At 39.2% G+C, this 14,659-nt stretch overlaps 2 protein-coding genes across 10 annotated transcripts in view; both read left to right on the top strand.

Annotated features, from left to right (window-relative positions):
* The window catches only part of atp13a3 (ATPase 13A3), a 31,121-nt gene extending 21,381 nt beyond the window's left edge, over positions 1-9,740 (top strand). The window contains exons 27-34 of one of the 2 annotated variants that reach the window (XM_029499701.1): positions 36-132; positions 226-298; positions 409-586; positions 675-853; positions 957-1,045; positions 1,153-1,233; positions 2,028-2,120; positions 3,858-9,740. In XM_029499701.1, coding sequence (XP_029355561.1) covers positions 36-132; positions 226-298; positions 409-586; positions 675-853; positions 957-1,045; positions 1,153-1,233; positions 2,028-2,120; positions 3,858-4,052 — 985 coding nt within the window. In that variant the 3' untranslated portion in view covers positions 4,053-9,740. The remainder of the gene's footprint in view (positions 1-35; positions 133-225; positions 299-408; positions 587-674; positions 854-956; positions 1,046-1,152; positions 1,234-2,027; positions 2,121-3,857) is intronic. The other variant, XM_029499702.1, reaches the window with a different exon arrangement.
* A 418-nt stretch (positions 9,741-10,158) lies between these two features.
* opa1 (OPA1 mitochondrial dynamin like GTPase) overlaps positions 10,159-14,659 on the top strand; it is a 31,157-nt gene continuing 26,656 nt past the window's right edge. For 4 of the 8 annotated variants that reach the window (XM_029500705.1, XM_029500701.1, XM_029500700.1 and 1 more), the window contains exons 1-6: positions 10,159-10,345; positions 11,240-11,564; positions 11,762-11,858; positions 12,046-12,153; positions 13,158-13,208; positions 14,521-14,603. In XM_029500705.1, coding sequence (XP_029356565.1) covers positions 10,317-10,345; positions 11,240-11,564; positions 11,762-11,858; positions 12,046-12,153; positions 13,158-13,208; positions 14,521-14,603 — 693 coding nt within the window. In that variant the 5' untranslated portion in view covers positions 10,159-10,316. The remainder of the gene's footprint in view (positions 10,346-11,239; positions 11,565-11,761; positions 11,859-12,045; positions 12,154-13,157; positions 13,209-14,520; positions 14,604-14,659) is intronic. The other 4 variants (XM_029500706.1, XM_029500708.1, XM_029500704.1 and 1 more) reach the window with 1 other exon arrangement.

The raw sequence follows: 14,659 nt of genomic DNA, 5'->3' as shown, positions 1-14,659 counted from the left end.
TGTAAGTGCATTTCTAAATTGTTTTACGTTTACAGGGAAGGCCGTGCTGCTCTCATCACATCCTTCTGTGTGTTCAAGTTCATGGCGCTCTACAGCATTATCCAGTACATCAGTGTTACTCTGCTCTACTCCGTATGTATTGCTGCCTCTTCAGTCAGAGTCACACAGGAGTAGAGAAGCTCAATGACAGGAATTACTGATCTGTGCTGCTCTTTTGTTTTGTAGATCCTTAGTAACCTTGGAGACTTCCAATTCCTCTTCATTGATGTTGCAATCATCCTCCTTATTGTCTTTACCAGTAAGTTAGAAGAGGAGTTACAAGTTTAAGCCAAAATATGTCATGGCAAGATTTTTTTTTTTGTTTTTTTAAAGCTGTATCTCTACTTCTTTCTCCTTTCTCCTCTTCAGTGAGTCTGAACCCAGCATGGAAAGAGCTTGTGTCACGCCGGCCGCCGTCAGGTCTGATCTCTGGGCCTCTGCTGTTCTCTGTCCTGACCCAGATCCTCATCTGTTTGGGCTTCCAGACCATCACATTCCTCTGGGTCCGACAGCAGTCCTGGTACACAGTCTGGACACCGTTTTCAGAGTGAGTACCTGCTAATCTCTGTTATATACGTATGATTTAAATACCTGCAATAAATCTTCCCCTAAAATCAAACTCTGTTGTCGTCCAGTGCCTGCAACGTGTCGTCACACATCAACATTTCTGACCACAACGAAACAGAAATAGACGACCATAACATCAAAAACTACGAGAACACCAGCCTCTTCTACGTCTCGTCCTTCCAGTATCTCATTGTTGCCATTGTTTTCTCAAAAGGCAAACCTTTCAGACAGCCCAGCTACAAAAACTGTAAGAAACTTGCGTTTTAAGACACACAAATTGCCCCAAATTAATATTTTTCTGTGTAGTTGACTGTTTTGTGTGTATTTGTGCTTGTGTGTTAACTGCCCAGGGCCTTTTGTGCTCTCCGTCTTGAGTTTATATATTTTCCTGCTGTTCATCATGTTCCACCCCGTCGAGACTATTGACAGCTTTTTAGAGGTAAGAAGACATCAACGAGAAGTTTATTCAGATCTTCAGTATTTTTTGTATCAAAGCTTTCTTGTTAATGATCACTTCTCCATCGCTTTCTCTCTTTTTCTTTACAGATTGTGTGCGTCCCGTTTGATTGGAGGATTAAACTCGCCCTCATCATCCTTGTCAATGCTGTTGCGTCTGTGGTGGTGGAGGTACGACACACACGCACACAAACCAAACATGTAAAATTGTAGGTTTTTCTCATGTTCAGTTTTTGTTTCTTCATGCAGTGTGCTCATCTTTGTCTCACTTACTTGCTTGTCTCCTGGACAGCAGGATTGATCTTGTGTTGTGAGAGAAATGAGAATGTTTTAGTTGTCAAAGAGACAAAATATGGCATCTGTAATTAACATCTGACGTAGATCATTTTAAGATTTTTTTATTTATTTTTTTTGATGTAATGCATGTTTCAGTCTGCCTTTTGAAATTCCTGAAAGCAGCATTCGTTTGTCTTGTCTAACTTTTGGACAGATGGACGCTCTTTAAGAAAATGACTAATTGCTGTTCAACTGCATGATAATGGATAGATTATGCTGGCCTGCCTGGAGCAGTATCACTGCACCTCTGCCTTCCTTTCTAGATGGCTGCCCTTGTATACACACTCTGCTGAGCAGACACTGTAGATGAAGTTTTTCCTAAACTGTCAGTGCAGATTTTTTTAAGTGAATTCAATAAAATTACACAAAATAATTTTTCTTATGATACTCTGTATTCTGAGACAGTACTTTTCAGACACTCTTTTCTGACTAATTTCATACTATATGCTGTATACTAACTTCACGGTAGAAAAAAAAATTGCCACACATGATTACACAAAACTTTATAATGTGGCTCTGCAAAAATGAAAATCACATAAATAATATGCAAATTAACAATGGCAGGAGCTATGTGAAATCAAATTAGCCTCTCTGTAATTCTTTCCCCTGCCCACTGCGCTATTCCATAGACCTTCATCCTTGACATCGTCTTATGGAAGCTTGTGTTCAGCCGAGACAAACAGGGCAGCTTTGGCATCACTCCTGTCACCCCGATACCACAGGTTGGGAAAATCTGACGCCTTCTTCTGTAGCCCTTTCCTCTTGTGTCATGTTCCCTCTTTCTTTCCCCCGCTTCTGTCTCTAAAGTTAGAGTGCACCTTTCTATTGTAACATCTAACTAAGACGTGCATGTCTGAGACGCGAGTCTCATTCTGAACCACGAGTGTCCTCCTGATGGACACTCTGTTCAGGGCTTGTTCAGGGCTCAGTTACAGTTCTATGGGATAAGCTTCAAAACTGCTTTTTAATTTGAAAGTAAAAAGAATTATCTGGGAAGTCCTTTGTTTAATTTGAGGCTCGATTGTCAAGATTTCCCAAACTATACCAATAAAACAGGTTCTTTATTTACAAAATGGTGCAAACCATCACTCAGCTGCCGGCACATTAGATTCCTGCTGAGAGGAGGATCAAATTTCAAAACTAGATGCACAGACAAAATTAAAAGTTATCAGTCAGTTTAGGAATTGAGAGAAAAGTACCGTATTTTGCGGATCATAAGGCGCGTGATAAAAAATATATAGAGCGAAACAAAACAGTCGGGTAAATTGAACTTTATTCAGCTCATTCACAATAACTCTGACAACTGAATATTGTTCAGTTGTGACAAATGCAGAAAAATCTCCTTTTTAAATGATTTGTCTTCCACAAATCCGTGGAATTCAAAACCTAACATTGGCTTGACGTCTAATTATATTAAGGTAACGTTGACTAAATGTTGGATGGTGGTTGATTCCCAGCGCTACATAATTAGTTATCTAACGTTGTCTGACGTTGCAGCCCATATCCAACCAAGGACCAACGTTAATACAACGTCCCTGTGTCAACTGGGAATGCTCCGACAGTCCATCAAGCAGAGCGGCTTCGTGGCTAAGGGGCACTGCCGATTTTGAGAAAATTTAAGGATTTTAAGTGCACCTTATAGTGCGAAAAATACGGTATTTAAACTTCTGAGTCAGTTCAACCCTTAAGGTTGCAATAAACATTGCAGTGATTCCAAAAACTGGATTTGCTACAAGCATATAGTTTATCTAACTTTAATACTTTTAACAGAGTGATATGTTTCCATGCAAATGTGAACCAGTTATTGTGTTAAACAATATCTACAGCTGCATTTTTGTTGCTTGTTCAAACCGTTTCAAAGCCTTGGATTTCTCCTATCACCTTTTCCTTACATGTACGGTTACCTCCCACCTCTGTCCTCCTGTCGTCTGCACCTCATCTTCCTGCCGAAGGCCTCTCATGAGTCCTACTCGCTGCATTTCACCTTTGCTTCCTTGTTAGTGGATCCTAGCCAATACAGTAGGCTTAGATATGAATCAGGCTCGCCGTAAAGGTCTGTTCAAATAAAATTAGGATAACAGGAAATATTTTCTTCTTTTTTCTTTTTTTTTTTATGTGTAAAGATTTGCTGTTGAATCCTTTTGTTTGTTTGATTTTTGACTCCATGAGCTTTTTTTTTTTTAGTAGAAGGCTCACTCTACCTTCAACTCCTTCAAAATATGATCATGCTGAATTTTGTTTGGAATGACTTGCATGAGTCAAGGAACGTGCCTGCGTATCACTGAAACGGCTCCTCCAGTTTTGTATTTTGCATGCAACAGCTGTAAAGTAGTACGAAGCTGTCAGTAAAACTGAACTAAGTATGACAGAAGGTGGTTGAACTTTTCATCCCTAACAATCCTCCTTTCACTACTTTTCTTTTATTTCTTTATTTTTTTTCGGGGCTGTGGTATTTTCAGGGTGGTATTGATCTGCGAGCGTACAAGTGTCTGTCCTGGCTGTGCTGCCCACGCAAGACGCCGAAGGCCCGCTACATGCATCTGGCCCAGGAACTCAGTGTGGACCCCGACTGGCCTCCAAAGCCCACCACCACCACTGAAGCCAAACCCCGCCCAGAAAATGGTTCAACCTATCAAATCATGACCAACTCCTAGCACCCCCACAACCCCAGGCTAACCTTCAATCACACGCTGAGTGAAGCCACATTCAAACTCTTCACATTAAATCAGCAGAATACTTGCTTGTCATCGTTAACTCGTACTGTAGTTCTAGAAACATAACTGCAAAAACCATACAATTACACTTAAGTACAAACTAAAGTAAGCTTCGGTTCTCTCAGCACTTTTGCTCTTGCTTTGTCTCGTCTGCACTCAGGTCTCTTCTGCTTATATTTAAATGTAGACATCTGTAACATCAAATTTAACTCCGTTTTTATGGCAGTGTGTGTTCACCAAAGCTGAGCAGCAGTCAGCCCACATTGATTCATAAAACAGGTTGAATTTGTGAACCAGAAACACCAAACCAGCTTTAATGTTCCCTGGTTTAAACAAAAGCCAAAGTTTCCCTCCACTTCAGAGATGGTTTCTGATAAACACACTCAGCATCGGATGCTGCAAAATAAGAAATATCGCTATTGTACCCTTTTTTTTTTTTTTAAATAGCACACTCTTCATATTTCATTAGCAACCACAGTACTAGGTATCCATTCACAGTATCACGTCGACTGGTCGATGAAGGAGAGGGTCCAATCATGAAAATGGAGAAGTTCGGTTGAATGTGGACACAAATGAATGGATGTGAGTAGATGATTGCACTCAGGAAGATCAGATCACAGCAGCATGCAGATGGTGATTCTGTGTTTTTATTCCTGAGCTGCCATCTACTCCCTTTTAGGTCGAATGATTTGCAGGTTGCAGGTCTTTCTTGTTGTGAGCAGCACAGGCTCCAAATACTACTATGTAGTGATCTTATACATCTAATGCACATTTATATTACATGTTTTTAATGAAGGGTCATTAGAGAGCACAGACTGAAGACCAAAAATATTTACAAAACTCAACAGGACCCAGAGTGATAACTCCAAACTGTTTCTATTCACATGGAATTATATGGTGGTCAAATTGGTTGTCACAAAGTGCACAACAATTTAAATAACTTTTTCATAGCGGGAGAGACGCATGCAAAGTGTTTGTAGTATTTGTTTTCAAATCAAGCTCGGCCCAACTTTAATTTAGATGAATCAAAGCAAAGAAGATGACAGGAGTGTTAAAAATAGGTTTAGGGGAGAGGGGTTGGGGGGGTAAATGACTGAAAGTGAATAGGCCATAATGTTAAGGCACATCAGAATATTTTGAATTTTAAAAAGAAAGTGTTTAAAGAGAGCGTTGGAGCAGACTGATCCAAACACTGTGAGCCTCAGGCTGGGACCTGTGGCAGGCTCTCCATCATATTTGTCAGATTACCTTTCTGGTTTTTAACAAAGATAAAATTATTATATAGAAAAATAATTAAAAAAACAAAAAGAGTTGGTGATTAAGCCATGCTAGCACCGTGGTCTGTCTGCTCAGACTGAAATATGTCAAACCGTTGGATGCGTTCTGGGAACTACGACACAGACGTTAATTTCTTTTTGTTTAGCTCCTCGTGCCACCGACTGGTCGACAACACTAAATAGGATACCTCTGAATTTAAATTATTTTCATCCATCAAATTAACTTGTTTTTGAGGCTGCAGCTGAAAAGTCACAATCAATTATGTCCAATTTCCTTTCTTCACCACTTCTACTGGACCTTGATGGAAAATGTCCAAGATGAGGTCAAGGAGAGGTCATAGGAAAAGACCGCCTTGGCGTAGAGAGGCCCCCACTGCAGACTTCTGTCTTTTGTTTATATATTACACATGGATTATAAATACTATTTTCAAAACCACAAAAACAGGATTGAAACGTCTAAATAAGATTTGGGTAGTTAAAATAAATAACAGGATTACAAGTGAAAATTCACTTTTACTTAACATTTTTACGCAAAGGAAGAGTTTCTGCTTTTAAATCAGAGTGTAACGTGTTTAAAATGTTCTTACAGATCGTGAGATGGAATTTTCTCTCTTCCTTTCCCAAAGTAAGCGGCAGTGTTTGTAAAGGAGATCAGATCATGGCTGCTGCTAAAATACTTCCATTAGGAACCTTCCTGAGAAAAAAGACTTTTCGGCTGCAGCCCTGCTGTGTAACAAGCTGCTGTCATGGCTAAAAAGCATTAATCTGACGTCGAGACGTGTTCTGTCAGCGACTGATGACAGACAGAAACCTGAAAGTATACTGAGACTTGCATGAAGCCATCTCCATATTTGTCATGTTCTGGAGACTATATTGAAAAGATTGTTGCAATAGTTCAAATCAACAAAAACTAACAAAAAATTACTTTAGAAATAAGTCATTTACTTTAATGTCTGTTTTTGAGAAAATCTACAGCATGAATCTGACAGGTTAAAAGTGCATGAGCCTACACGAATCAAAGGATCCCATTTCTACAGACTCGGATAAGATTGGCTACAGAAAGCCAGCAGTTTTTTTTTTTTTTTTTTTTTTTTTTTTTTTTGGTTTTGTTTGTTGTGGTTTTTTTCTTTAATTTTACTTAAGCAGAATTTCTTCCCATGGAAGACTGATCGTACAAAGTGTGATAGTAAATCAAGAAATTGTTGCATCCCAATTGTTTGCTGCTCTTGCCATATTCAGAAAAATCCACTCAACAGCACACGCTGCGTTAAAAGGATGCAGATGGCCACCTACAGTCGTGTTCACGTATCACACATAGGCTACCTGCATAGCAAGATAAGGGCTATATTTTATGTTCACTGCTGTTTCTGTAACATTTAAAGTGATGCTCACCAAAATCTGCTAATAAGGCCTTCTTCACACACAAACGCATCTCCTGTAGACTTTGAAAGTGGCTGAAAGTTTGTTTGTATTTGTTTTTATCTTATTTTTCAGTCTTGAAAATTGGTCCCATTTGTTAACTGACCACCAGGTGGTCCACACGTAAATGACATTGTGTTTTTCACACCCAGTAGAGCTGCTGAGTATTTCAGGACAAAGGGTTGTTTTCAATATTATTCAACACTGATTAGACGGCCTGTTTTACAGAGCTGTTTTCGTCCTCTCATGTAGCTTCAACAGTCAGCTGACTTTAGGTAGCTGCTCTGGGATTGAGACATGTCTGCAGTCATCAGCGGCCTGTTAACTAGAATCAACCAAAACAGAAAGTGTGAAGATATACTACAATGTTGTTGCCATGACTGAGACTTCCCTGGCAGCGTTCAAATGTGAGTGGTGTGTATTGCAGCCTTTGAATACGAGCCCTGTGTCATATAATGGTGAATACATAGTCAAATTTTTAAGGCACTTTTCTTTTTTGCATTTCTAATCTGGAGTTGGCAGTAAGTTTCACTTAAATGGTTTAGTCATTTGCATGAGTTTGAGGAAAAATTAGGGACATTTTTTTCACCCCCGTCTCTGCCTGTAGCTACAATAAAGGAAAAAACAAGACGAATACAAACTTCCTAAAGCCACCAAAGATTACGTTTGATTGCCGAAATGCAGATTTAAGGTAGAGAATCACTTTAAAACAAAAACAGGAAACGCATGCAGCTGGTGCCCACCGTCAGTATAACTAAGCACCCTGCCTTTAATATTTCTACGGCTTCATGTTTATAATTTCTTGGTATCTCCAAGTATTTTCACAGTGCGCCTCTGTGTTTATGAGCCTCCATGTCTGAAGAATGTCAAAGTAAATGTAAACTTCATCCGCCATGAAAATTATTTCCCAAAAATTGTGTGAAAACGCTATTATCTAAAAAATCATTGCATTACATAATATCTGTAATAACCAGTCTGCCGTTGCTCTACCGAGATCCTTACAACAACGCTCCAAATGCAGATGAAACTTGTGGTCCATTCTGTTCTTACGTTTGTTTGTATTTTTAGAGGCAAAATGAAATGTGACGTGATGCATTGTTCGTTTGAGGAAAGTTATAGTATTTTGTTAAAGTATTTTGTGGGCAAACTGTCAGTGATGGATGTATAGTCAATGAAACTGGTGAGAAATTTTTGAAATGGGCAGTTTTGTGCCGATTTGCAGAAGAAAATTTCTAATTTTGTCAAATAATAATAATTAAACAAACAAATAAATAATAATAATAAAAAAAATTAGATAACATTTGTAGGATTTAGATAAAGTTGCCGGTGTGTCCAAACATGGGCCTCATGGGTTTCTGTGCTTCTGATTATTTGGTGGGATATATGTAATTTTTTTTTTCCCCTTTGCTTTGTTTATACCTACTGAGGCTAAAACTGAATGTTACGTAAAGAGTAAAAATTTTATGCAATGCAATATTATGGTTATTGATTCTGTTTCCAAAGACTTTTCATAGCATCATTGGGGGGGAAAAAAACTAAAAATTATTTTAGCTTTTGTGTTCACTTCTGTCATATCTGATTTGAGGCACCAGAAATTGACTTTAAATTATAATATTAATAATAAGATGGATTCTATCTGTATATATGAGTTGTACATTTCTAGTGTGTGCATTAAAGTCAAAAGATTTTGTTATAAAGAAATTTATGGTTTTTGGATTATCAAAGGGCTGGTGTGTCTTTGTCTGCTATTTTGGTACTGTTACAATCAATCTTTCTTTAAATGTACTGTCTGTTAGATTTGGTTGTACTCTTTGTTGTTGGTGTTTGCTTGGATCTTCCTCATTTGGGCATTTATTTCACAATCTGAATCTGTTAGCGTGAAGTATGAATGATTGGGTCAATATTTATTCTGTCTTGGAGCAGATGTCTGCTTTAGAGACTTTAACCAATCTTTGTTTGTTTCCTTCTATTTTATCTCAATACTTTGTATAAATCTGAGGATCTAACACAAGAAGGGAATTCCACTGATCAACTATATTTAGCACCTCATCTCGGCAAATTTGAAATTTGAAAAAACATCCGACAATCTTGTTACCTTTATGTATGATCATTTGATGTACACGTTCTTTGTTTTTTCTTTTTTGAAAAATGTATAGAACGAACAAACGAACGTAAAAAATCTCTTGAGTCTTTATGAAATTGTTGAATTGGCAAAAAGAATGTGCATTGCTGCTCATAATCAGCAGACTGTTTTTGATGTGATTATATTGCTGCTATGGGCAAACTGATTTGGTCTCAGCTGTCTCAGTATCCTGCACCTTGAAACAGAAAACTCATCAATTTAATGATGTGCAAACTGTTGTTTTTTTCTACACTCCTGTTTTGCTTTTATTTCGACAAAGCTACATCAAAGCAATTGTTCTGTTTTTTTTTTTTTCCTAATTCTGAAATCACTAAGCTCTTACACAGGTACAACACATACCAACTGTTGACAGAATCGGCCTCTTCATAGTCACATTTTGTATTTTAAACAAAACCATCTAATGGCATTTGGATTGAGTCAGCCAGTGAGTGCATGAAGCCTCGCGTGGATGTTGTTTCCTCAGGGAAATGTCTATTTGTAATAGAAAATAATAAAAGTAGATAACCCAAACTGAATGAAAATATACTGTTGGTTAAAAAAAGAAAATTATTTCTCAAAGTCCATCTGTGTGTCAGCTTTCTCACTAGAGTTTGTGGTGTGCTTTTAATTTTCAGCTCCCACAGCTCAGCAAAAAGGCTCACCTGGGGTAAATGTACCTTTGTTATTGGCAGAGATGTAATTGCTTTTTTTTTTCTTCTTCTTTCAGGAAAATTTTTGTACTTTATAATTTATTTTTTATTTATTTACACTTCCCTTTCCCCTCTTTTCAGATTTATCTTGATTTCTTTCTTTTCAATAAATGTTCCAAAAACAATCTGCCATATGTCTTGAGTGTCTGTCAAATGAACCCTATAAAAGAAGGTGAACTCAACAGAATCAGTTACAGTAATAACCGCTATACAGAGAAAAGTATAGTTAAAAAAAACACAGGTAGTAGCTTGACTCACGTCCCCAGTCTCTGAATATTATCTTTAATTTCATAATTATCTGAAGAAATCATATATAATTTTGATTATTTATGATTATTAGATATAGATATTCATTCATTCTCTTCCCATAATTAGAATGTTTTACATCCAGATAATGTCAGAAAAGATGGAGGAAACACAGAAGAGGTGCAGGTTGGAGAACAGAAGCAGTTTCACCTCGGAACTTTCCGGCGGTGCGTTTTTTCCGTCCGGGCCCATTTGACGGAGGGACCGTCCACAGGAAGCGGACTCATTCTGACTGTGTCCTTGTTAGCTAACCGGACAGTTAGCGGCCGGGGAAATGTGTGCCGTTTGGAGAAAGGAGTTGAGCTGTGCCTGAAGAGCAGACTTGGACAGAGATTCCTGTTTTTGTTTTTGTGGTTTTAGTTTCCGCAGCATGTTGCGTGTCGGCGGGAAAGCCGGATGGTAAGTCCGACTCTAACGGAGCTAACCGGGCGGTGACGGTGAAGCTGCTCCTGTTCACCGACCTGTCGTCCCTGTCAGCAATGTTTCTACTGAAAAACCACAAAACCACTCATTCACAGATAGATTTATGAGTGCGATTTTATTCATTTTAAGCTTTTAAAATACCCGGCGGACCCGCAGCAGGGTGGACCTTAGCCGGCTAGCTAACTGGCTAGCCAACTAGCTAACCCTGTCAGTTGGTGTTTGTATCTGACAGTCAGACTGACAGGATGTCGTGTTTGACATTTCACAGCCTTCATTCGCCATTTAACACTGTTTATATATATGTAGGGTGTAGACTTGTTTGCTTTTTGCAATCGTATTTTTGTTGAACAGCACGCTAATGTTACCTTGAAAGGCCAGATTAGCTGCATGAATGATGTATTCTGTTCTGCACGTTGAGATGCTTCGTTTGGATGAACCGGATCTTTATCTGGACTGATCACCAATCCTCATTAAGATTCCTCATTTTAAGGTTTTCAGCTATTAATAAAACTGTCCAGGTCAAAAATATTGCATCTCTGTTGTGCAGCAGCATCTCCTGCTTATGGAGGCCTGTGTAACACACACACACACACACACACAAACAAACACTGTCCATGTGCAATAATTCACACACACTGTGCAGTTCTTTTTACCCGCTGACCTCAAATGTGCTACTTGACTACATTTAATCACTGTTTACCTTTTGGAAGTGTTTTTCTTCAGGACTGTATGATCTATGATCTGCGTCCTCTTTGGCCTGTATGGGCATCATCGCAGATTGGCTAGAAGCTCCTGCTGAGATTGTATTGTGTGGGCCCTTGAGGAAGATGGGCTTGTGTGATTTGCTGGGTGATATCTCTGTCCTTTAAGCATGGCCTGCAGGAACCTGGTCTCCACCAACATGGGGGTGAGATTTCTCGTACCGCTGCAGAAGCTGCACCCCCTCTCCCGTGCCATCCACCACCGTTACTCGGGAAACGCCAACCCTCAACGGGGCCCTCATCGCACGGCAGCCCGCTACTTCACCTCCATGTCACGGTTGCCCATGCGGCCACCCAAGCCACCTCCTGGATCAGGCGGCCGTAACTACCAGCAGCAGCGCAACTTCTGGGTGGCCCGTCTTGCTGCCAGGCTGCTGAAGCTCAGATACCTTTTTCTGGGGACGGCAGTGGGAGGAGGGTACACTGCGAAGAAGGTCAGTATTGAACCACTGCATGTGTGTCTGTAACTTTTAACCTCTTCAATCCTTAATTATTAAATTCTCTTCTAATTGTTTGTTGTTCCAGCTTTCACAGTGCCCTGCTTATAGTTGCAAACATCCAATTATATTTCTGATACATGGTACATTTATTATTGTGTGAAAATAACAAAGTTTTGTCATTTCATTTCCAGACTTATGATGAATGGAAAGACATGCTGCCTGACTTGAGTGAATACAACTGGGTCATTCCGGATTTTGTTTGGGAGCTGAGTGAACAAATAGATTTTGGTAAGCATCTTTACTTTAGCACCAGGTTCACAACATTGCATCTTGAATGGAAGTTATTAGGACAATACCAGGCTAAAACTGGGATTGTTTTATTGGTATTGAAACCACCTCGATTTCAGTTAGTGGAACAGGGAAAGTCATGAAAAATATGGGACAGGACTCTACCCGTCATCTCTTTTATCTACAGATAAATTGGCCAAAGCTCTACCAGAGATGGAGGAAATATCTAAGCTACTACCTGACCTTGACAAGATAGGAGAAAACTTCACTTTCCTCAAAAGTCTCCTTTCTTCAGGTGAGTGAACAAAACTTATTTGTGATAAAAAATCATCTATTTGCATTATTTGCAGACATCAGAGTCTCCAGTGTGCTGTCCAGGTTTCAGATGAAGATAATAGGAAGCTGGATCAGTCTCTACGGTTCTATCATGTGTCTCAAAAATCTGTTGGCTGCTCTTTTTCTGCACACAGTTTTCTAATACATCAAAGTAGAAGAGTGCGATAACATAGACTCTTTGTACAAAAGCTGGGGAAGTGAACTGCTTCATGCTCTAAAATGCTGCCTTTCCCGTCTATGGGCTGTGGTCAGATTCTATTAAGAGCCTTGTTTTGTGCTAAATGACTCAAAGCTGACATGTTGTTTTGTGCAAAGCCCAGTGCAACTTTCATACAGTCTTATACAATCAGAATATTTCTTTCTTCACTTTATAAACTTGTAAAAAATAATAATAATCACTTAAAAACACAACAACGCTCCTTTTGTATTGTTTTTAATAAGCAATGTATGTCCCTCCTTTTCTAGTTTATTCGTGGTACTGCTATGTATTGGGAGTTTACTGCAGTTCAGGTGAACCTCAGACTTCAGGCTCTTTGATTTTATTTGTTAACGGCACCATTATTGCACACACTCTCAAATGTAAGGAGGACTGTTTGACAAAGGGACAAAATCACCCACTCATCATAATATGAGATGAAATTCTGCCTTTGAGACCAAACATAGGAAATAGAGCCACCTCTTGGTTGGCTGTCAATGACAGAAAGGACATTCTCGGCTCTTTGAGGATGAGGACCAGTTCTGGGTTATCGTATCTACTTTAACAGTTTCTCTTTAAGTGGCTACTTCACTTGAATCCCTGGCACAGCAGCTGCTTTGTTTTAATACACATCATTTAGCTGTGTCCCTGCTTTGACCATCATCCCTCTGCTTCTGTCTTTTCATTATTTTTTTTTTTTTAATCTTGTGTTGTTCTCCTTCTCTCCTCCCCCTTTATCCTCCTGTCGTCCTCCAAATTCTTCACAGGTGTGAGTTTGGGTAGTGAAGTCAAAGGAGCTGGTCTGCATCTGTTGTTAGGTGTGTAAACCCTGCATTCAGTAGCTCCGCCCACTCCCCTCTTTTCTTTCTGCCGCCATCTTGCCACCATATTGGTATGGTTGTGGGTTCCTGCTTGCGGTCTCGAGGAGTGTCTTCAGAGCGGTTCTTCTCTGAAGGCAGGAGGATCCGGGGCCTCGCTGGGGTTCAGTTTGCAGACCAGTGTTTTCATGGCCAACACAGGTTCTTTATTAAGTGAATTTGGAACCTGTGGCTAAAATGTTGAAAAGGTTTTGGACTCAGGACATTTAGAGTGTGACTGTTCGTGCAGAAAGGTGATTTTACCCTGAAGCTTGGAAAAGACTCTTTACATTCCACTCTCTCTTCCAAACTTTTTAAATCCAAACTGTAGTTTACATCAAATTTGCAGTAAAAGAAAAGCACGTAACATCATTATTCCGATATTTAACTCTTTTCCTTCCTGGTCTAGAAAGCTCTAAAATCCAGATCCACTTGTGTTTGCCTTTTAGTGTCCTCTTTCCTTTTGACTTCCTGTAACCTGACTGTCCTTGGCTGTACTTGGTCCAACTGTGTGATTTTTGTTTTTGCCTCCTTTGACTTCCACCCTCTCTCCCCTGGCCGGCCTGTATCTACTGCTTCCTTTAACCACACTCATTCACGGGCTGATCTCTTTCTGCCTTCGCTTAATGGCACTCGGATGTTTGGAAAATGCACACAAAATTTAAAAAAGCTTGCAAATAGATTTGAAATAAAAATTAATGAAGGTGGTAAATTTAAAGTCTTATTGACGAATTCTGTTTTACATAAAACACAAGATTTATAAATGTATGTATTTACATGTACATTTCTCATTAATTTGTTGGCATTCTGTTATATTTGACAATCCACAGTTAGTTTATTTGGTAAGGCCTTTCTTATTGTGTTACTGATCATGTCCTTTTTATTTAGTCTTATCATAAATGTTATTACCACAGAAGTCTGCAAATCTAAATTTCACCTGAGCTGATTACAACAATAACTAGCTTTCTGAACCTTTATTTCTTGTTGTTTGTTGTACCAAATATGTGGTGCTCTTCCAAAATGACTTGACTGTTTTCGGTGTAGGTGTTTTTTATAAACATGCTTATATCAGTGCAATATTTTCCAAACATTTGAACACATAACACGGGTCTTTATTTTTCTACTCTTAGGCCTGATCTTAATGGCTATCTGGCACACTTTGATCGTGGGCTTAGTTGACTCCCTAAGCTTATTAATTAGCTCAGTTAACTTAATACAGTCAGTGATCTGTTTTCTTCAGTGACCTTTTTTGTGTTGTTGTTTCCTCTGGTAGAAACTTCAGGTGATCCTCCTCTAAAAGCCACAGACTCTTCTGCTGCAGCCTCACAAGATGCCAGCGACAGACAGTACAAAAAGGCAAGTGGATAAAATCTGCTGGCTCTTTCTGCTCCCTGCGCCACCGCAGCTCAGTC

This window comes from Echeneis naucrates, chromosome 4 (assembly GCF_900963305.1).
Source record: "Echeneis naucrates chromosome 4, fEcheNa1.1, whole genome shotgun sequence".
Lineage (NCBI taxonomy): Eukaryota > Metazoa > Chordata > Actinopteri > Carangiformes > Echeneidae > Echeneis > Echeneis naucrates.
Note: the sequence above shows the minus strand (reverse complement) of the source record. Positions and strands in the feature narration are given on the sequence as shown.